This window comes from Heteronotia binoei, chromosome 4 (genome assembly GCF_032191835.1).
Source record: "Heteronotia binoei isolate CCM8104 ecotype False Entrance Well chromosome 4, APGP_CSIRO_Hbin_v1, whole genome shotgun sequence".
NCBI lineage: Eukaryota > Metazoa > Chordata > Lepidosauria > Squamata > Gekkonidae > Heteronotia > Heteronotia binoei.
The window spans coordinates 50561271-50583394 of record NC_083226.1 but is presented as its reverse complement, the minus strand read 5'-3'; the positions used below and the strand labels follow the sequence as shown (position 1 = coordinate 50583394).

The following is a 22124-nucleotide window of genomic DNA, read 5'->3' as shown; positions in this document are numbered from 1 at the left end:
TCATTCTAAGAGATTTTTGAAGGGTTTGCTTAGGCTTCATCCTCCATCGAGATCACCCCCACAGTTGTGGGATTTGACTTTAGTGTTGGACAGGTTGACTAGGCGTCCTTTTGAGCCAATGGCCACATGTTCGTCACAGCTTCTATCTTGGAAGACTGCTTTTTTTGGTAGCCCTCACATCAGCACGCCATGCAGGGGAGCTCACGGCTATGCATTGTGCCTACCCATTATCTAGTTTTTCAGGAGTCTGGAGTGTCGTTAGCTCCTGATATTTCTTTTCTCCCCAAGGTGTTTTCTCAGTTTCACCTTAAGTTAGAAGTTTGGTTGCCCACATTTTATCCTACACCTCCTCGGATGAGGAACATAGGTGGCATGCTCTAGATGTTAAGCATGCCTTATTGTTTTATTTGAGTCGCTCCAAGAATTTTCCTAAGGATCAGCATCTTTTTGTTTCTTATGCTGCTCCTAAGTTAGGTTCCAGAATCTCATCTCAGAGGGTTTCAAAGTAGCTCACTGAGACTATTAAACTGCGTTATTTGTTGGCAAAGAAGCCGTTGCCCTGGTCCATTCGCGGACACTCTACAAGAGCGATGGCGACGTCGGTGGCGTTCCTGAAAGGTGTTTCCTTGACGGACGTGTGCAAGGCTGCCACCTGGTCCTCTCCGCATGCTTTCATGAAGCACTACGCGCTGGGTGTGCATGCTCAGCAGAGGACTCGTCTGGGAGCTGCGGTGCTGCAAGCTGTCTCTTCTGGTTGACCGTCTTCCCGCCTCCAGGTATGTCTTGCTTGCTAATCTCCCATGAGTGTGAAGCACAGAGACCATGAAGAAGATAGACAGGTTGCTTACCTGTAACTGTAGATCTTAGAGTGGTCATCTGTGCATTCGCACTACCCACCCTCCTTCCCCACTGCTGACGGTCTCCCTCCAGTAGGGGCTTCCAGCAGTCAGGAAGGAACTGGCGGGATCCTCGCTCTGGCACCGGCGAGCATGCGCACTGGGACGCTTGCACATGCCAGTTGGTGCCAAGTGCGAAAAAATCCCGGGCTTTTTAGGTACCGATTCGGGGATCAGCGCAGGCGCTCTATCCTATGAGTGTGAATGCACAGATAACCACTCGAAGATCAACAGTTACAGGAAAGCAACCTGTCTATGCCATGATCTTAGTTTTTTTGATGTTGAGTTTCAAGCCTACTTTTGTGCTCTCTTCTTTCACCCTCAACAAGAGGTTCTTTAGGTCCTCTTCACTTTCTGCCATTAGAGCAGTGTCATGTGCATATCTGAGGTTGTTGATGTTTTTCCCAGCAATCTTAACTCCGACTTGTGCTTCATCCAGGCCAGCATTTTGCATGATGTACTCTGCATATAAATTAAATAAGCAGGGTGACAATATACATCCTTGTCAAACGCCTTTTCCTATTCTAAACCAATCAGTTGTTCCATATCCCGTTCTGACCGTTGCTTCTTGACGCTTATACAGGTTTCTCAGGAGACGTGAGGTGGTTTGGTACTCCCATCTCTTTAAGGACTTGCCACAGTTTGTTGTGATCCACACAATCAAAGGCTTTAGCATAGTCAATGAAGCAGAAATAGACGTTTTTCTGATACTTCCGTGCTTTCTGCATAATCCATCGAATGTTGGTAATTTGATCTCTAGTTCCTCTACCTCTCTGAAACACAGCTTGAACTTCTGGTAGTTCCCGATCTACATACTACTGAAGTCTAGCTTGTAGGATCTTTAACATGACCTTGCTGGTCCTCAATAAGCAGGCATGCAATTATTTTGCCTAGATTAGAGTCCAATAGAATCGTAGAAACCAAAAATTTTTTAGGGGTATGAGCTTTCTTGAGTCAAAGCTGCCTTCATCAGCTGTTAATGGAACTTTGCTCCCAAAAGCTTATACCCAAAATGCCTTGTTGATCAACAAAGTGCTACTGGACTCAAATCTAGCTATTTTACTGCAGACGAACACTGCACATCTCTGAAAATGTTCATTTTGCTCTTTGTGACTCTGTGTATGTATGTCTGCCTGTCTTATGTGGAGTCAATTGCATACATCTGATAAAGTGGGATGAAATCCGTAAATGTTTCTGCTTGAATATTTTTTTTTTCATTTTTGAGGTGCTACAAGAGTTCTCTTTATTTCTGCTGCAACAACCCCAAAACTGTTACCCCTCTAGGATTTTAATCCATATTCTCTGCAATGAATTCTGCCTGCCTGGGGGGAAGGGGGAACCTGCCTGTGCTATTTTAATCATGTACCATGCCAACTATCTTGGGAATGGGTATTAACTGGGAATAATTGTTGGAGGTTGGCAGAGGATGCTCAAAATAAGTGGGTGTGACAATGCCTCGTGAGGTCTCTGAGAATACCTTCTTTATAAGAGTGTCAGTATATCAATTTTGAACAGCAAGAAGCCAAAGTTATCATGGATGATCCTCCCACTATAGAAGACTCTCTTACCATAGTTTACCAGGATTGGCAAACTCCAATCCTGAGTTTCTTTTAGAATACTTTTATAAAGTACATACATACCCATTTCATACAACGCTTTGGCAAAAGCATAACCAAGACAAATCTGGTTGCCAAAGCGAAAAAAAAGGGGGTCCAAGGCTACTATTAAATGGAGTAGCGATATTCAAACAAAAAGAAAAGGCTTTGGTAGCTGAAGACTTCTGTTCAGTTGTGATACTCTCCACTGCTGAGCTGAACTCAGTAGATCATAGCAGATGCTAGTAAATACATGAGTAAACTTGATGAAATACAGTGTAAATGGTAGACATGATTCCAAGATCTTTTCAGATGATTGGCAGAAAGACGGGAATAGCAGCTGTGGATGAAATGAAGTGCCAGGTTTTTTGCTTTCTTCTGATATACTTTTAATACTGTTACAGGATTTTAATTGTCTGTATAGTTTCATGTAGTCCAAGAGCAAGAGGGAAGCCACAATTAAGGTGTGGTCTAATTTATATAAGATTATTATTAAAATCAAAAAATTAAAAGCCATAGATACAGCAAATGTGAATACAGTACTATTAATGGGATGGATTTTGAGGGCTTGCGCACTTTCAGAAATGTGTCTCTTGCGCATCAGACAGGAAGACTTGATGCTGCACAAGAAGTGGGTGACCAGGCGCCTGTAAGTCTGAAGCAAGAACTTCCTTGAGTGTGGCAGTCTCTCAGGTGGACTTGACAGTCCTCCCCAGCCCCAGAGCACTCTTCACCACCATGTGAAGCTTGTGTGCCAGACAAATTATGCCCTTGAGTTGCACAGCCTTCACTGCTGCCAGCAAGTTGGCACTGGCATCCATGACCTTGTAGTCCTAAACAATATTGATGGTGTCCACCCACTCATTTAGGCTGCTCTGTATTATAGCTGTGCTGTTTTGCACTGTATGGTCTGCATCCATCCCCTGAACATGGAGCAGAAGTACTTTGTAGCCCAATAGGAAGACTTCCTGAAACCTGAACCGTTCCCCAATAGTCTAGACAGAGAGATCCCCTGGTTACCACCAGTGAGCAGTGAGGAAGAGGTGGCCATGATGCTCACTGCTCCAAAAGTTTGCTGCAAAGTGCACAGTTCCGCCTTGTGCTCTGGAGAGCTGAGCCTTGACTATCACCACCATATAGCAGCACATGGCAGATAAACTCATCAGCTCATAATCCTCCACTAGGGACAGAGTACCAAGGAGCCAGGTGTTACAGCAGCCAGCAAAAGGCTATATCCTCCATGAGGGAGAATGGTTGGTTGTCCAAGCAACCATTTCACCAACAAGGTGAATGACTGCTTCCTGGGCCCTCCACATAGCCCTTCTGGATGGCACTGTCAGCATCCCCAAGGGAGTGACCTCTTGAAGGGTGGCTTGCCTTGGATGTCCTATACACTGCATTCTAAGTGCTGGGAATGTTTCTTGAAGTGGCCTCATGCTCCCCTTCTTCTCTCTGTTGAGAAAGCATGGGCATCTTCTTTATCCCACTGTCCAACACTCTTTCCTCCAGTAGAAACAGTGGGGTGCACCCTTTGTAGGTACCTATGGAGGAGGACAAGTGTTAGGGGTTTGCACCCCACTGGACTTGGGTGTGGCACATCTGGCACTTTGCCAAATGGGTCACTGGGGAGGGTGCAGAAATGTTTCCGAAGTGTGGGCAGGAAAGGGGAGCCCATGATTGGAGAAGATGGGAAGAGGGACAGCTGCTTTCTGGCATTGGGCTGGGAGGAACCGGGGAGGGTATATTTGAGGCAGGAGCAGCAACAGGGAATTATGTGGAAGGGGAAGATGCTTCCTTCTGAATCACTGCTAGAGTGTTGTTCTCCAGAGGAGGTTAGCAACTGCTGGTCTCTGGGCAGTGCTGACAACTTTTTTGCCTCAATGGGGAGCCCCAGGTCAGGGAAAGGAGCCTCCAAGACCCCTGGTGATTCTCTGCTAGGGGCAAGCTCCAGTGGCCTAGCAAGATGGGTTTGGTGCCTGAGGACAAGGGACTTTGATACAGGGTGGGGGGGGGGGGGTGGAGGATGTCTTCCCTGTCCCACAACAAGCACACCTTGCACTCACTTTCACAGAGGAGTTAAAAATCAGGAGGGGTGTGAGGGTATAAAACATGGGTCAAGGCACCCAGTAGCTAAGCCTCTCTGCTTGGCTTGAGCAGAGAGATGATGTGGCTCAGATCCCTGAGTCCACCTAACACCCCAAACCCCAGCAGAGAAGAGTTCACAAAACATGGCTCCTCAGCCAAGGATCCCACCAGCTAAGCCCCTGTGCTTTGCATGAGCAGAATCACAGGGTGGCTCAGAGCCCTTCCAGCTAACAACCCAGACTCCAACAGGGAATAGGAATCAGAATCAAATTGTGGGGCCTCAGCCAAGGAACCCACTGGCGAAGCCCCTCTGCTTGGCATGAGATGAGAGATGGAGTGGCTCAGAGCCCTGAGTCTGCCTAACACCCCCAAACCCCAGCAGGGGAGAGGAGTTCAGATTCAAGAATAAATTATGAATATTTTCTGCTTTTAACAAGTTCCCTGCCTCTCTGTTTAACTGCAAACAGACAGCAGAGGAAATGGTGCGGAGTGTAGCTATGTTCATATATAGCATTCTGATCCCATAGAGCAGAATGGGAACCCATAAGCAGCCATCAGTGTTTGTTGAACTTTGGAGGGTGCCTATTGGTATTTCCAAAGCTGGAGAATTCCACCACCTCCCTGTTGCCTTGGAGTTTTGTAAACAGTTTAATGAAGAAGTGACAATCTGTCTGGAAATGTAATCATTCATAAACTGCCATGAACAGCACCAAAGTTTGTGAAATGTTCATACCAGGCACCCTTCCACAAACATCATTTTGCAAAATATAAACAAGCCATAATTCATAACAGACGTTACTTTGTAAACTGGTTTGAGTCCATCCCTGTTTGTATGCTACCTCCAATGAAAGTGCCCAAGATGGCTTACAAAATAAAACATAGTAAAAATATTATGCCATATAAGTTATTAAAACTCAAAATTCAGAAAACACAGCTAGAGCATAAAATATGAAGCAGTTTAAATGGATCTTAAATATTTTTCAGGCTAAAGAGACTATAAAACAATGTTTTAAAAATAAGCACCTTAACTTAAAAGCTTTTATGTGTAGAAACATTTTGGCTTGGAACCTAAAAGAAAATGGTTGTAGGCACCAGGAGAGTCTCAAGGTGAAGTGCATTGCACAAGCCTGGTGCCACTGCTGAAAAAGCTCTGGCTTGGGTGGCCACCCCCTTACCTCTGGGCACACAGAGCAGGGCTTGTCCTGAGAATTTTTGCTCAATGGCTGGACAATACAGAAGAAGGCAGTCCTTCAAGTACTTTGGCTTAAAGTCATTTATGGCCTTAAAGGTAACAACCAGAACTTTTAAGTTGGAAAAAAATGGGCAGCCACTGCAGATCTTTCAGCACTAGGGTAACATAACTGCTATATTGCACCCCCTGATAGTAGCTTGGCTGCCACATGTTGCATTAACAGAAATTTCCAAACAACTTTCCAAGCCAGCCCATACAGAGTGATTTCCAGTAATCTAACCTGGATGTGATTACAGCATGGATCATCATGGCTTGATCATACTTTTCAAGGAAGGGCCATAGCTGGCATATCAGCCAAACAAAGTGCTACATGCCATGAAGAAAAACTGAGCCTTCAAGGATCAACTAAGATCTGTCAGCACCCTGATTATGAACTTGTTCCTTCAGGTGGAATGTGATCTCCTCAGGAGAAGCTGACTCTGCAATCCCCAAACAGATTTTCTTTGACCAGCACCACCTCAGTTTTGTTTCGATTCAGCTTTAGCTTATTGGCCCTTTATCCATCTCATTACATTCTCTCCAGGCAGAAGGATGCCATGGTTGATGGTATCAAAAGCTATGATAATGTGCAGTAGAATTAATAGAGGCACACTCCTCCATTGTTCTCCTGATAATCAGCTAGGGTGAACAATGCCATTCTGTCCCACTGAAATGGGTGTAGGTAATCCATCTCCTTCAAGACTGCCTGAAGCTGTGTGGCCGCCACCTATTTAAGTAGCTTGTTCCCCAAAGTAATGCTTGCCACCAGGGGGTAGTTGTTTAAGTCAGTGGGCTCCAAGGATGCCTTCTTCATGACCACCTCTCTTTACTGCCTGAATTCATTCCCTGTTGAGTGCATTTAACTAAAATTAAAAATTGAGACCACTGCAGAAACTACTCTCTGGTACTGAGTATCAGCATATTTTTGGGAGCTGCCCCAAATCCTGCCTCACTCAGCTAGAGAAAGGGAGAGTGAACACTTAGGAATAGCCTCGTAGGATCTGTAGAGGGAGGGGAGAATTGGTGGACATTGGCACAATCTTATTTATGAGTACTGGCACTTTTTAAAACAATAGAAGCTCTCCTAAAAACACTTTCCTGAAAGCAAGCACCATTGAATAGACCTGAGTGGAATTAGGAGTAGACATGTTTAGGATTGTTCTCAAACTAATGAATAATATTAGCAAGAGTGGGGCCATTGAGTGTACTAACAAGGATATGCTTTATTAACAATGACAATAAATCATAGGGCAGCACTGTTGTTTGGGTTGGCTTTTGGTAGCTGAGGTAAATCCAGTAAAGAGGTGTAATTGTAATATGTTTCAGTTTTAATATATCTGAAGTTTTACTGTTGTTCAGAGTGCTTGGTTAATCTAGTTCATGGTAGGTGGTTAACCATAGTTATTAGGCAGCAGCTTTCAAAACAGCAATGTTTATACTATATGAATATATGCTGTACTACATAAAGCATGTATTTACATCCCTATAATCCATTCCCCTCCCCAAGCAAATGCACAGGTATGGAAAATGCTGGTTATACATGTATATCCTCCAAATTAAAATTTTGTAACTCCCAAGTAGAAGAATTCTGATGAGTAATTTTGAAAGTGATCTGTAGTCTTTTTTGTTTGGGTTCAAATTGACAGAGATGGAAGAGACAGTAAACACATTAGTAAAACACAGCAAAAAAAGGGGAAGGGGAGACATGCCCCTAATGTGTGTTGAGAAACAGAATTATATTGGGTAAAGAAATATTTTTCTGATCTGTTTTCTGCTTTAATCCTGTTCCTTTTCAGGGGTTCTCATGGTTCTCTCTTTCCCTTCTGCTTTCTCTGGACTTTGCTTTCATTCATGGCTTCAAAATGCCTCTCTACCTCCTGTGACCTTCTTCAGAAAAACATTAATATTATGGTCTATCTTGTTTCTTCTTGTTTTTTCCTCTTCACAACACAACATAGTGTGAACCTACCATGTTTTAAAATGTAGCTTCTTTCACATTATTTAATTGGGAGTCTTCAAAAGGGAAGTTTTTTTACTCCTCTGAGAGACTTCAGTACCATTTTGTCTAATTGTTCCTTATGTTAAACTACCCATATTATAAGCATCTTTGGAATATTAAAATGGTACTGTTGGTGGGCACTTAAGGAGCCTTGTGGTGTTATGTCATTAAAAGCTTGGTGGCTTTCTGCTGACTACAGACTGGTAAAAGATTATTCCAGCTCTTACAGGAATGAGAGGAACGGCTGCTGTATTCTGTGGCATAGAAAATTAAAGCAAATACTGAATACTTCATTTTATAGTTATAATATGATCATACATTGCTGTGCTGTTTGGCAGTAAATGGGTCTAGTCATTGTCAATCAGTTCAATAAGACTGAAATAGTTTGTTTGCATGCTATTCATTTGAACTAAATCCCTAACAAGCCTCATCTGCTAATTGGCCTTAACATTTATGTTGCTAAATGAGAAGCATTTTGGCTGCGGAGTGAGGTGGTAAGACCTACCCAATGGACTAAACAACTAACATCTGTTATCTTGTCCTGCTCCAACTTGGCTTTTACCAGTTAAGTGCATTGGCCCCAGGGTCAAGGTTATGGATTCTGTGGTTCCCTGGCTATGGTGCATGTGTGAGAAAAGGAAGAAGTAACAATGTAAAGACCAGCCAAACAGAAGCTGTGCTGTGCATATGGTCTATTTTGCTTTAACCTCTATAAGCCCTACAAACAACTACAAGTTGAAAAAATGTATTCTGTAATGTTTATTAGTGGATTATACAAGTAAACTTATCCTTTTGGCCATTCTATTCCGTTAATATTAAGCACAAAGTAGCATATGAAAACATTTTAATATAGACTTACGTTTAGCATACAAAATACTGGTCATGATGAGGTAAATGCATCACTGTACTTTTCAACATACCTTGTTGTTAGACTTATGTGAATACATGCAGTCAATCTTTCTTGTTTTCTCTTTAGTACAGTATCTGTCTATGACTAGTGACCATAGTCATCATATTTGCTATTTGGCCAATGGATGGTGTAAATGCTGTATTTTGTAATGCTAAACTGTAAAATTATGCAGCAAGTTGGTCTCAAATGTATATTTAACACAACCATTACTATTATTGTTTTATTTGGAAAACAGACACTGATGTCCAACCTGACTGAGTTGCAGCAAGAAAAATCAGATTTGCAAGGAAAATTGGACCACCTGACACAATCTACCAAACTGAGAGAGGGCCTGTCTCCTGTGAAATCTGGCCATACGGGAAGTGCTCCAGCAACTCCACTAAAGAATGTAGATTTGGAAATGAAGCAGCTGCAGTATAAACTGAAGGTGACAGTAAACATTATGAAGTTGTTATAAAACTTGCACTGTTCCCCAAAGAAGATACTAAACATATAAAGTTATTTGTGGAAAAATAAAATGTATCTCAGGGCTTGGACAACCTTGCTATTATATGATAGTCACTCAACAAAGATTAAATAAGAGTAAGAGAAAGTTCAGTCAAATGATGTTGAACTCGCATATTCTGTTCAAAGATTAGAGAAAATAAATCAGACTCGAGACTATGATTAAATCCAACTTGCTGAAAGTGTTACACAGCAGGATTGTATTTAAGACAAATCATATGATTCCAGACTTCACAGAATGAGGACAATCCAGTGGTAATAAGATAAAAATAAAGAATGTTAATATTAAGTAGACATGCAGCACTCATAAATATCAAGCAAAGAGAAGGCCCTCTATTCATATTTTCTCTAAGCATAAGTTAGCACCATCTTGCTTTTCTGTTATACATACATTTGAAGGTCTCTGATGGAATGCCTCTGATCTAATCAGGACTCCTGTTTTATTGTGTGTGAAAAATAAAAAGCTAATATAGCTAGCTCTACTTGCAGCACTTATCAGTCTGATTATCTGATCTACTTCCTGCCTTTCTTGGGCTCATAGAATGCACATGCAGATCAGTCACCATGGAACAGTTTTCCAATAGTGCATATAGTAGAGAAATAGAAATGAAGGGATTGTATTTCGAGAGCTGATGATCAGTAAAACACATTTTCTTAGCTAGCACATGCAACTGAAAACTGGGTAAATTTTTAAGAATTAAGAATAGCTAAAACAATAAATTGCTTTGACTGATCTATAAATGCAATTTGGTCTTAATTAGTTCTTTTGGTTCTAGCTTAGGATTTCATCGTTTGGAAGACTTGGTGACTATAGCATGATATGCAGTAATTAGTAATTTTTGACTACCTGAAAAACTGTGCATGTGTTGAAAAATTATTCAGTCCTTCTGGTTTATTGTTATTGTTCAGCATGTTTATGTATGTGTTTTCAGAAATTTCAGAGTTATTCCTCTAGATCATTTTTGTTTAAATCGATAGGAAGGAAGAAGTTTCTATCCATATCTGCCCATCCAACAAAGATTGGTTCATTAGGTGTTGAGTCAGCATGTATATCCTGTTACTATAATACAAATATCCAGGATGACACATGATAAACATTTTTGTAGATCAAAGTTAACCTGTATCTTTAATTCCACAATTGCATCTTTAATTGCAGGAGAGTTGTTCAAAATTAGCTGTCTCAATGAGTGGAGCCCTAATTAAGCAGTTCAGTGCTTTTCTACGGTCAATGTTTATTTCTAATATAGACCATTGTTTGGTTGTATTATAATCTTACTTTCTGAACTAACATATAGGATATATCTGAGAACTTACGTTCCATGTTTTCTGCAAGCAGTGCAGCAAAAACACTATAGCAGAAAACTTAATGTCAAAATTTATATAACTTTGTTGTCATGTTCTATTACACTTTTTCAGTGTGCTTTATTTTGTCAAGCAACTTTGCCATCGGAAATTGAAAACTTTTAAATACTTGATTTAATGGCATAATTAAACCAAACACATCAGGTTACATGGTGCACATACCTTGGATTTTGCCTGCAAGATCTAGATAAATAAACCAAAACTGTACCATATGCACATGCATTTTTTCCTTCCAAATTCCAGAGTCTAGCCACACAAGAAGTGGTTTCTGAAAAACCAGGCTTCCTGCTTTTTCACACTTCCACCCAGTCACTGCTGGAAGAGATTTGCTTCATTTTCTTTCCCCTTCACAGCACCATCCTGTATGTTGTTTTCCACAGGAAGTGGTGACTTTTCCCTTGGAGATAAGCACTCGTACTGTTGTTTTAACAAGCACTGCTGTGTAACTCTTTTTGTAGAGGCGCAGTTTAAATAAAAACGTCCACTTTTATTTGCAGTATGTAAACTTCTAAAATGGGGTGTCATGTTTCTCCATTAATGAGGGTCAAACATCACACATAAGCCTAAGGAACTTTGGTTGTTGTTCTACATCCATCTATACTTTTTATTTGTTTAAGTTTAATCTATACAGGTTTCAAGACTGGGTGATACATCCAGTGCAGAAATGCTGGAATCTGTGGCATGTTTTGACCACATGAACACATTTCCTTCTATACACTCACATATGTATATGTAATATGTTCTGAAAAGATCTGTCTTACCAGAGAAAACTCCTGTAACACAAGAATAATAACTTGCATTCTTTTTGTGTCTCTGGAGTCTAAACTATACATAATTCTTTATCCTTTACATTATAGCTGTATGTAGAACCACATAAGCCAGAAAATTAAAAAGAGAAGTTTGAGGTTAAACTTTCCGGTGACTTTTCCAAATTGCATTTGCATTCTTCATGAACCTGCTTTTAATTTTTATTTCATTATATGAATGTTAAATTGAGATCATTATAGCTCCTACCATAAACATTTTAAAGAGAATGTGAGAATTTCAAGGCACCATGGGTATTCAGCATTATTGAATTTTAATTAGAGGAATAGCCAACATTTTACTTTTAAGGCTATAGGTGAAATGGATGTTGCAGTGTAGAGTAGCTTGTTCAGGATTTGCAAAACAATAGTTTACACCTAACTCTTCATATCACAATCCATACTTCCCTTGAGAGAAACAATACTATGTACAAGACTCCCATTAATGTTAATGGGAGTTACAAGCTTGCAACGAGCAGGGAAACATTCCAGAAGTATTTTCAGTTTACTGCCTATTTGATTCTTCACTCATAGTTTTACATGTAATGGGTATATTCCCAAAGCCAAAGCAATGGCTGAACTTGCAAAAAAGAAATGTATGCCAATGGTAAATGCATTTCTTGCCATGCCTCTTTTAATATATGTTTACTTGGTGCTCTACAATACTGCTTGCTGATGCATTTTTATAGCAATAATTTTAGCTGCTAAAATGTACTATAAATATTTTAAATTACTAAAAATTTTTTTAAAATAATTGTTTCTGCAGAAATAGCTTTAGATACTTAATTTGAAATCAGATAACCCATCTCTGTATAGTGAGAAACTTTTGCCCCATGCAAGAATAGTATAAGTGAATTCTAGATGCATTTGTAGTGAATATGCTGAAGGGGCATCTGAAGCAGGACATGAAATAGCATTGAAGGAATAAATGATACAGTTGGTGTTGACTGTCTATGTAGCCTTTGAGGAGCAAGATGGGACAGTTATTTGGAAACTCATGGGCAACCCCTGTACTGTTACATAATTATTTCTGTTGAGTCTGTTGCAAATTTAAAGATCAGAAGGAATGTGTCCTTTATTACCCATATCCATCCTATGAGGAAACACCATGGATAGGTAATTTCTGTAGATATACTACAGAGGAGTTAAACCATCGTGGAATTTTTCTGCCAAGTAAAGTAGAAATATATTTATTGCTGGCCCTAAAAAATTTAATTGTGATTCCAAACATTAGCAAACCATGTTTGAATGGGCAAATTTCTGAATGCTAAAACAATAGAGATATTCATTTTACTATGATGTTCTCTAATGATTGTTTAGCAGTGATCAAAATAGACTAAACCATTAAAACAGTAAATCTTTTCTTTGAAACGAGATCATTATTAGTTATACTTTGTACAATTCTAAATCCCACACTATTGAAGCTTTAATAAATATTTTATTCAATCTAGAATGCAAATAATGAAATCACTAAACAGTCATCAGCCGTTAAATCTTTGAAAAATGAAGTCCAAGGTAAAGAAGAACAGATGCGGGAACTGCAGGAAAAGTAGGTTCACTTTGTCTATCTCTTGTGTCTGGTTCCCCCCAGTGGCCAAAATGTAATTATTCCAACAGCATTTCAGCTCAAGTGTGAACATTTTTTTTGTAATGTGCTTTTTCTGTAAATACATATTTCAGACTGTTTATGGCATTTAGCAAAAGAGTACAAATTGATGACATGTTTTTGTAAACCATTTATAATTTCTGCATTGCAATAAGAGTATCAAAAGTCATATGCCAGACCCTAGAATGGACTGGGTTATCCTTGATGCAGATTTAAATGAACGCTTCAGTGTAGCTGAAAGCAATCCTTCAAATACAGTGATTCTTTGCCTTAGGGCTGAGAAACATGTCAAGGTTTAGATGCTTAAAGTGGATTAAATAGCCCATTTTACATTTGTACAAGTGCAAAAGGGCAGTTGTGCTTATTAGGGTTTGCATTCACTTTAACTGCAAGTGTTATTTGACTTACATAATACTGCATTTTAATTCAATATTTCTAAAATGCATACTGTAAAATTTTAGTCTAAAAATATACAAGTGAGGAACTCTATTACCAGCTAATGTGAACTTTTAAGACATTTTTAAAAATTGTTAATGTGGTTGCTTCATCTTCAATACAGTAGTACTATTTTTTTAAAAAAAATTCTTTAGTAAGATGCATATTTTTATTGATTAATGCTTTAAGGTACATCTAAAGAGTCTAGCACTCTGGTGGTGGATTTAGTATTCTGATATGGGCTCTGTCCTTTCATTATTTTATGTGGTAAATATAGAATGTGTTTTGCTAGTAATCTCTGTCATTGCCTCCAATACTCTGATGCGTCCATTCAGATGTAAATTCTTTCCATCCAGTTTGCCATGCTATGGTTTTCTCACTGATTTTATATGCTGCCGACATATCAGCAACAATGAATTCCACATAATGATTGTACTGACTTGCTTTATTTGGATGAAGTGCTGCAGCTGTGTGAAAATAGTTACAGGTAGTAGGGCAATAAGCATACATTTTCTTCCTACATGTCACACAATGAGCAGCATGTTTCCTTAAAAGATTTTGCTCTGTGTGCAGAAGCAGCATGTTCTGTGAAATCAGTATATTGGTTTTCTGCAGGTATTACCCTTAGATACATTTTTCCTTCAGAGATTTTTTTTTGTTTTGCATTTCATTGTTATAGCACTTTCTATGCACTGACAAGCAGTTCACACGTTGAAATCGATAATTTGGATAAGTTACTTTCCCCCTTCTGTACTTTCTGTGTCAGTAGTCATTAAAACAATTTTGTTTTCTGCTTCCGTTTTGTCCATTGTAATGTGTTCGTCTTGTTATGATTTACTATAATGGGACAGGTTTAAAAATTTTATGATTCAGAAATCCAGAGTTTTAATGCTTTCTCCTATGCTCTTATATATGTAAAATGTGTCAAGGATTTCCCCCCCATTAGTTTTGGCTGGAAAATGTACATAGTTTTGCAATCACTGCAATCATGCAGCTTAAGTATTCAAAATAAGAACCTGCTAGTTATATTTCATAATTTGGGGAATACTGCATTTCTTTGCTTCAAGGATTTCTCGAATGGAGAGAGACTTAAGTATGAAAAGGCATTTAATAGAAGACTGGAGAATGCGGATGAAAGCTAATCAGGAAAAGGAGAGAGCCTTTAAAGAAACATTGCAAACTCTTGAAGAAAAGGTACTTTACTTTATTAATTTTAAACCTACAAAACTGAGATGCTATACGTTTCCTCTATAAAGTCATCCTAATGAAACCATTCTACAGTTCTGAATATCTTACCTCTTTAAAAAAACCTGTTGCATTTGTATTTCCATTGAGGAATACTATTGGATTGAATTGATTGTTATGGTCGTGTGTATTATCATAGTAGTCAAAACATGATAATTAAAGGCTTGTTACTTTAATGTGGTCCAGAATATAGCTAAAATTGCATGCACTTAAAAATAGAGATTAAATAATATTTTACATTATATACAAAATATATTTGCTGTCTGGCTCGTGCTATGTGATAGCAAGAAAAAAATTTACCTATAATAATAGCTATGTGTCACCTCCTTTTAGCTGTTATATATTTAATGATTTCATTTTAGATGATTCCGCGAGTTATTTTCCCTATAAATGTTTAATGCATTTTATAGATGCATAAAGGGATTAAAAATGAAATGGCACCTTTTTATCCTTCTATTTGTACAGTCTGTTTGCTTGCCCCCTTCCCCTCGGCAAACAGGGCACGTGGGTAGGAATCCCTGAGGCTGCACACTCTACAACCCCCAAATAGAAATAGTTTTCCAGGCAAGAACTACTTTGATTCTCTTTAAAAGCAGGTACTGGCTGCACGGCTCAGAAAGGTAGCCTGCGCTGGCAGTCATTAAGCAGTTGTCAGTTCCAGAGAGAACTACTCTCTTGCCCTTCGTGTCAGAAATAAGATGCCATTAAGAAATCATCAGTCAAAGTGAGAGAAAGGGTGGGGGTGGGATCTCAGGCAAAATGTAAGTGAATCAAAATAAATATTTGTTTCATATTGTTTTGTAATGTTGTTTTGCAGAAAACAGAGTAGAGATATGTGCTCTCTAGTGTTCTTTTTGCATTAACAGCATTTTTCATTTTCGGATTGTACAGCAGAATGGGTGAAATCTGTCCATTTAATTTCTCACATAAAAGTTAAATATTTCTTCAAGTTTGATTTAAATGGCAATCCAAGTATATTGTTAGCTGTAGATTGTATGGCTAAGGACTGGTCCCTTATGAGCCCCGATGTGACTGATTCTCTATGCAACTGAATGTTCTGCATAGCAATGTCTGGCTATGTGTGAAGTGCCAGGAATTTAATAACTAAAAGGTGCAGTCCTGTGGTTAGTTATATGAGTATCATTTATATTGATTTCAGTAGGATGCAATCCATACACGAACTAGGTGCAAGATAGCAGCCTACATTTTCACCCCAAGAAATATGTAAAATTAAATGTAATTACTAATTTGACTCAAGATGTAGGTTTTCTATCTAAACGATGTAAATGCCTTCACTAATTACAGCTATTCTCTGGGTGTTACTTCAGGTAAAGGCATTGACTGAAGACTGTTCAAATAAAAAAACATCAATTGATTCACTAAAGCAAAGGCTTAACATCGCTACAAAAGAAAAGGCACAGTACGAGCAGCTGTATCGCAAAGCTACAGAGGAGGTGGAAAAAAGGGTACATGATTACAAATTTTCTTCATAGAATATTGTTTTTCTCTTCTTGTAACTATTTCACTTTTTCTCCTAATCTTTTCATGTAAGCTTTTTATTAAAAATAAATATCTATATATTTTTCATGTCAAAATACATGTGTAAATTAAACTGGCATATTGCCAGGTGAGTCTATATGTGGGATCTCTGTCAGGATGGAACAGAGTTGCAGGAGATCACAGGTATAGATTGCTTTGCCTTCTGACTGGGAAGAGCAGGAAGAAAGATGAAATGAAATGTGGGCATTCTCCTCTTCTGCTATATTCAAAAAAGTTTTAAGTTAGTTCACAGCCTACCTTTTAAAGCTTTGCTCTACATTTTAGAAACACTAATATTAGATAATAGAAGCAGCTCTTCAGCTATCTTGGCACTGCTTCAGTTTCCCATGAAATACAGAACATTTGACATTGTTAGAGGAGCAAGGGGTTATACCTAGCCATTTACCCACAGAAGATGCTGGTTGGCACATATTTTTCCTTTTGACATGAAGAAAATGGTGGTTGGAATTGCAGGATCAGTGAGGATGAAAAGCTATTGCAGGTGGAAAGCCTTCAGTGGTAGAAGAAATCAGCAAACTCACTTTTCTTCCTTCACCTGCCATGGAGCTCCAAAGCAGAAGATCGGGAGATGGGGGGGCTTATCCATCTGCTCTGGAGCCCACAGCCCATGAGTGCTTTGGGCTTGAGGGGGGCATTGTCGATATGGGTGCTATGCTTCTAAACATCCTGTTACTGGAGGTCAAAAGATACTGGTAGGTTAAGGTGAACATGGGAAATATTTAAGCATATTAAGCTAGTGGTTGGCTGAAGAATTTATTTAATTCATTTGCCATGCCTTTCCCCCCGGTAAGGATCCAAAATGGCTTACATCATTCTCCTCTTCTCCATTTTATGCTTCCAACAGCCTTGTGAGGTAGGTTAGGTTGACAGCATATGACAGCCCAGGAAGCTTCCGTTGCACAAGTGGGGATTCCAAGCTGGGTCTCCCAGATGCTAGTCTTAACCCCTACACCACACTAGCTCTCTGCCTTTAAGTTGCAAACAGAACAGAAAATAGTTCACAACTTCTGTTCATAGCCCTAACAGAAAATAGTTCACAACTGTTTAATATCCTGCTTAAGTCCTTACTAGGTGTAATTCTCAAAGTTGTTTTGGAGGTGGGCATTGTTGATGTGTTTAAACAAGCTTCAGGAAGTTATAAGTTAAAGATGAGAAAAGTGGATAGATCCAGGTGGGCAGCCGTGTTGGTCAGAAGCAGCAGAACAAAACAGGAGTCAAGTAAGTAAAGTAAAGTAAATTTATTTTTGTATCCCGCCCTCCCCCGCCAAGGCGGGCTCTGGGTGTTACCAACAAAGTTTTATTCAGAATGTAAGCTTTCATATGCATGCATACTTCTTCAGACCCCATCCGCTCATCAGAAAAAGTATGCATGCATACAAAAGTTTACATTCTGAATAAAACTTCGTTGGTTTTAAAGGTGATACTTGACTCCTACTTTGTTCATGAGAAAAAGTGGACATTGAATGTTTAACACTTTACTCCCTAGGCATTTTTCTTCTCAAAACAGACATACCCACTCAACTATATTATCCAGTTTTTATCCCCATGAGGGAAATGTAATGGATTAAGAATTCTTCCCCTGCCATTTTCTACTCAGACATGCAGTTTCCGAAATCTGTTTTTGGTTTTTAAGAAAACCTCTGGAAAATGAAATGTGATTGTGTGTTATATCTAGTTTGCGCCTGTACCTCTTCCTTTCTGGGGTATCGAACAGGTGTGAACTTAGAGGTTTTGAGAACCTTGATTCCCCAGAGCTGTTGCTTCATTCATATAAGCTCATGTGTTTAAATTTAAAATGAAGCATGAAATATATTTCATGGTTCGTTTTAAATTTAAACCCATGTCCTATGCTACTTGTTCTACATGAAAAATTAGTAATGTCAGTATTCTAACTCCTTTCTTGAAACTGTAGGATACAGTTTGCATAGGATATCCTACCTCCTGTATTAAGAAAGAACAAGTAACCAATTAAGAATGTCCTTCCCTAGAGGGGAAGAACAATGGCTCTATGTGCCTCTGCTTTGCACACAGAAGATCCCCAGCATCTCCAGTTAAAAAAGGACCAGGCAGAAGGTGAAATGAAGACCTGGGAGGACTGCTGCCAGTCTGAGTAGATAATAGTGTCCTTGATGGACCAATAGTCTTATTCAGCATAAGGCAGCTTCATATGTGGTCATCTGGTGGTAAAAAGTGAAGAGAAAATCTTACATATTCCAGGTTGCTATCTGCACCACACAGTGGGAGAATAGACTTGCTATGGATCTGCAGGATTATGGGAGTGCTTTCCAGCTGACAACTGTGATTGCATTATTTGTTTGTCCAAAGAGGTTGTGGTGTTTAGTAAAGGTTCTGTGTGTCTTATTTAAGGAGCTTAAAGTCGCCAATCTAGAAGGCAAAATGGTTGAGGCTGAATGTGCCATGACGGAACTGGAAACAACTGCCTCCCAGCAGCTCCATGGTTTGGCAAGACAAAGTGGGCAGGCACTTGAAGTAGTGCAGAAAAAGTTGATCATGGCCAATGAAAAAGTGGAAGAGTTTGTTACCTTTGTGAAGGTTGGTTTTTTAAATTATCTTTTATTTATTCATGATTTGCTAATAGTTGTGTAGATTCTAGACTTAGGACCCACTTCACACATGTAAACAATTGTGCCTGATGGTTGAGATTCTTCCCAGGGACCCTGGAGGGTTTTTTTTTTTGGGGGGGGGGGAGGTTATGGGTTTTTTTGCCATCTTCTGGGCATGGAGTAGGGGTAACAGGGGATGTGGGGGTATTTGTGAATTTCCTGCATTGTGCAGAGGGTTGGACTAGATGACTCTAAACGTCCATTCCAACTTTATGATTCTATGATTCCCTTGCTTTTAGTGACATCATCATGATGCCAAATCTGGCTTCATAAATTTCACATGCTTCATTTCACATCCTGCTATAGACAAGGAAATAGTGAAGATCTCCAGTTGCACTATTCTTTGACCACTTGATTATGACATTTTGTTAATTCTCTTCACCTGCCCTTCATCTGTCAATACGAGCACTCAGGGGTGGGAGGTGGGCACAGCAGTAATGGCATGAGCTGTATGAGAGATCATGGATTGGCCTGGCATCCAATTTGAGTCAACAGCAGTACCTCTAGGCCTTCAGACCTGTACCTCTGCCTCTTTTTCTGCCTTATGCATAATCATGAAACTGTATCCTAAGTTGGGCAGTGTATATGTACACATGAGTACAGGAAAGGACACTGAACTATTTTTCCACTTAACTCTTGTTTTTACAAGTACAGGCATGGGATCGAATCATGGAGGCAGCCACAGCTAGGCTGGGAGAGGTGCAGGTAAAAAGAGGTCATGAAAAATAAATACTACAGACCTTGCTTTTCCTTTCTTTATCCTGTTATGAATCTTGAACAGACTAGGTTGTTTCTTTGTGCTGGCAGCATCTCTCATTTTAACAGTGCTTTCCAAATAAATGCCATCCCTAGAACATCATAGCTATATTTGCCCCCTCTGTTAATATAAGGTCACTGCCAAGTTGTCAAGAGTAAAGGTGACTAAAAAGAAATTGCTAGCAGGAGTGAAATTAATAAAGCCTAAATGAAATTAACATGTTTGTTGACAACCTAACAAGCTAATGACTACTTTGGACAGCCTGTAATGAACACACAGTTAAGCACACAGTTCTTAATATCAGCTGAATGGCTTATAAAGAAAGAAAAGGAATCAAATTACCATTCATAGTGTGACACTGCATCTTCTGAAGAGCTCATGGCAAAATTCTGAGTGGTTAAGATCACTAAAATATTGATTTCTGTAGCACTTAAAACAGACTTTGCTGTGTGCTGTACAGTTGCACAACATAAGAAGTTAACTAAGAATGTTGTTGTTCAGTCGCACAGTCGAGTCTGACTCTTTGCGACCCCATGGACAAAGTCATGCCAGGTCCTCCTGTCTTCCAGCATCCTCCAAAGTCTGCTCAAATTCGTGTTTGTTACATCAGTAACACTGTCCAGCCATCTCATCTTTTGCCGACCCCTTCTTCTTTTGCCTTCTGTCTTTCCCAGCATCAGGATCTTTTCCAGGGAGTGCTCCCTTCTCATTTGGTGGCCAAAGTATTTGAGCTTCAGCTTCAGCATCTGACCTTCCAGGGAACAGTCTGGGTTGATTTCCCTTAGGACTGACTGATTGGATCTTCTTGCAGTCCAAGGGACTCTCAAGATTCTTCTCCAGCACCACAGCTCAAAACCATCTTTCACCCTCAACAAGAGGTTCTTTAGATCCTCCTCACTTTCTGCCATTAGAGTGGTATCATCTGCATATCTGAGGATGTTGATGTTTTTCCCGGCAATCTTAATTCCGGCTTGTGCTTCATCCAGGCCAGCAAACAATACATATGTTTATTTTTGAGTTAGTGAAAGGACTTTTTCTTTTAGTGAACTATTTGTCAGAGGTAAATTAAAATCTCCAAAATTATTATGTTTTTCACCATTTGTTGTGAAAGACAAAGTTCTCACAGAAAAAGATATCATACTGATCTTACTGTCAAGCTTGATTGCTGTGATAACAGATGGGGCTTTTTTAAAGCAGGAACTCAGTTCTGGCTGGCTTGGCATCGGGAGTGTGATTTAATATGTAAATAAGTTCCTCCTGGACTTTTTCTACAAAAAAAAGCCCTGTGTGAAACAATGATGATGTCAGGCAGTGTGGCCTAATATCGAAATGAGTTCTGGCTGGGCTTTTTCTACAAGAAAAGCCCTGATAAGAGCTACTGGTAAGTAAAAGAAAAATAACAGAATAAGATTGCTGCCTAAATGACTAATACCTTTTCAAAAATTACCAAGCAATTTCATGACCCAAAATAATTGCCAAGAAATTTATTTTACAAATAAAGTGACTAGGCTCAGTCAAGTCCTATAGATGTACTACTTAAAACTCGAAAAAAATAGGAGTCAAGTGCACCTTTAAGACCAACTTAGTTTTATTTAGAACGTAAGCTTTCGTGTGCTCTCTAAGCACACTTCATCAGACGAGGAATCTGGTACAGTGAGCAAAGCCACACATAGCTGGTAGTCAGTGGCTCAGAATGAGTCAGTTCTAAAATAAAACTAAGTTGGTCTTAAAGGTGCAACTTGACTCCTATTTTGTTCTACTACTTCAGACCAACATAGCTGACTACTTGGATCTACTTAAACTAGTACTTCCAATTTTGCAAGAGCACATCCTGAGGGGAAATTTTATCCTGTTTCTAATATCTCTTTCATCTAAAGTAGAATACAACATACATTCGTACTGATTGCACATTTTTTTCCTTTGTTTTGATTTGGGTTTTTTGCCTTGTGCACATTTGGCAGCATTCAGCATGGCAGCTGGCCAGTTAATCACTGTTGGCACATACTCAGAATGTACTAGATGGCTAGGCTTACATATGCTTATGGAATGTCCCAGAGAATGACAGGTTATGCATCATTTTAAATCAAGTACGTTTTAAGTGTATATGGTAATAATCATGTTGGCAGAGGCTCTGGACTTACTGGATCAAGCTACAGTTTCTATATAGCTGTATTTTAAAATATTTGTGATCCAGTTTAGAACTCTTGGTTATCATGAACACTCTGAGCTTTGGACAAGCAAAATGGGTGCAATGGAATGTCAGAGCAGGAAACTGCGTAGCTATTATACATGTTGTACAGGCTTAAAAACAGTTTCCTGGGAATAAACCCCATTGAGTAAATTCTAATAGGATTCTTAGTAGACCTGCTTAGGATGGATTTTATAGACATATACACACAACAGGATCAAGAGAATCAACTAAACGAATCAACCTTGTAAGAATTTTTTTTTCCTGGTTGGTGCATTGGGCAAGTAGAAGGAGGATGACATCTTTGGAAGAGCAGTGTGATCA

At 39.3% G+C, this 22124-nt stretch overlaps 1 protein-coding gene across 1 annotated transcript in view; it reads left to right on the top strand.

Annotated features, from left to right (window-relative positions):
- CNTLN (centlein) overlaps positions 1–22124 on the top strand; it is a 380111-nt gene that overhangs the window by 310030 nt on the left and 47957 nt on the right. The window contains exons 19-23 of the mRNA XM_060236541.1: positions 8952–9143; positions 12837–12934; positions 14494–14620; positions 16000–16137; positions 18599–18784. Coding sequence (XP_060092524.1) covers positions 8952–9143; positions 12837–12934; positions 14494–14620; positions 16000–16137; positions 18599–18784 — 741 coding nt within the window. The remainder of the gene's footprint in view (positions 1–8951; positions 9144–12836; positions 12935–14493; positions 14621–15999; positions 16138–18598; positions 18785–22124) is intronic.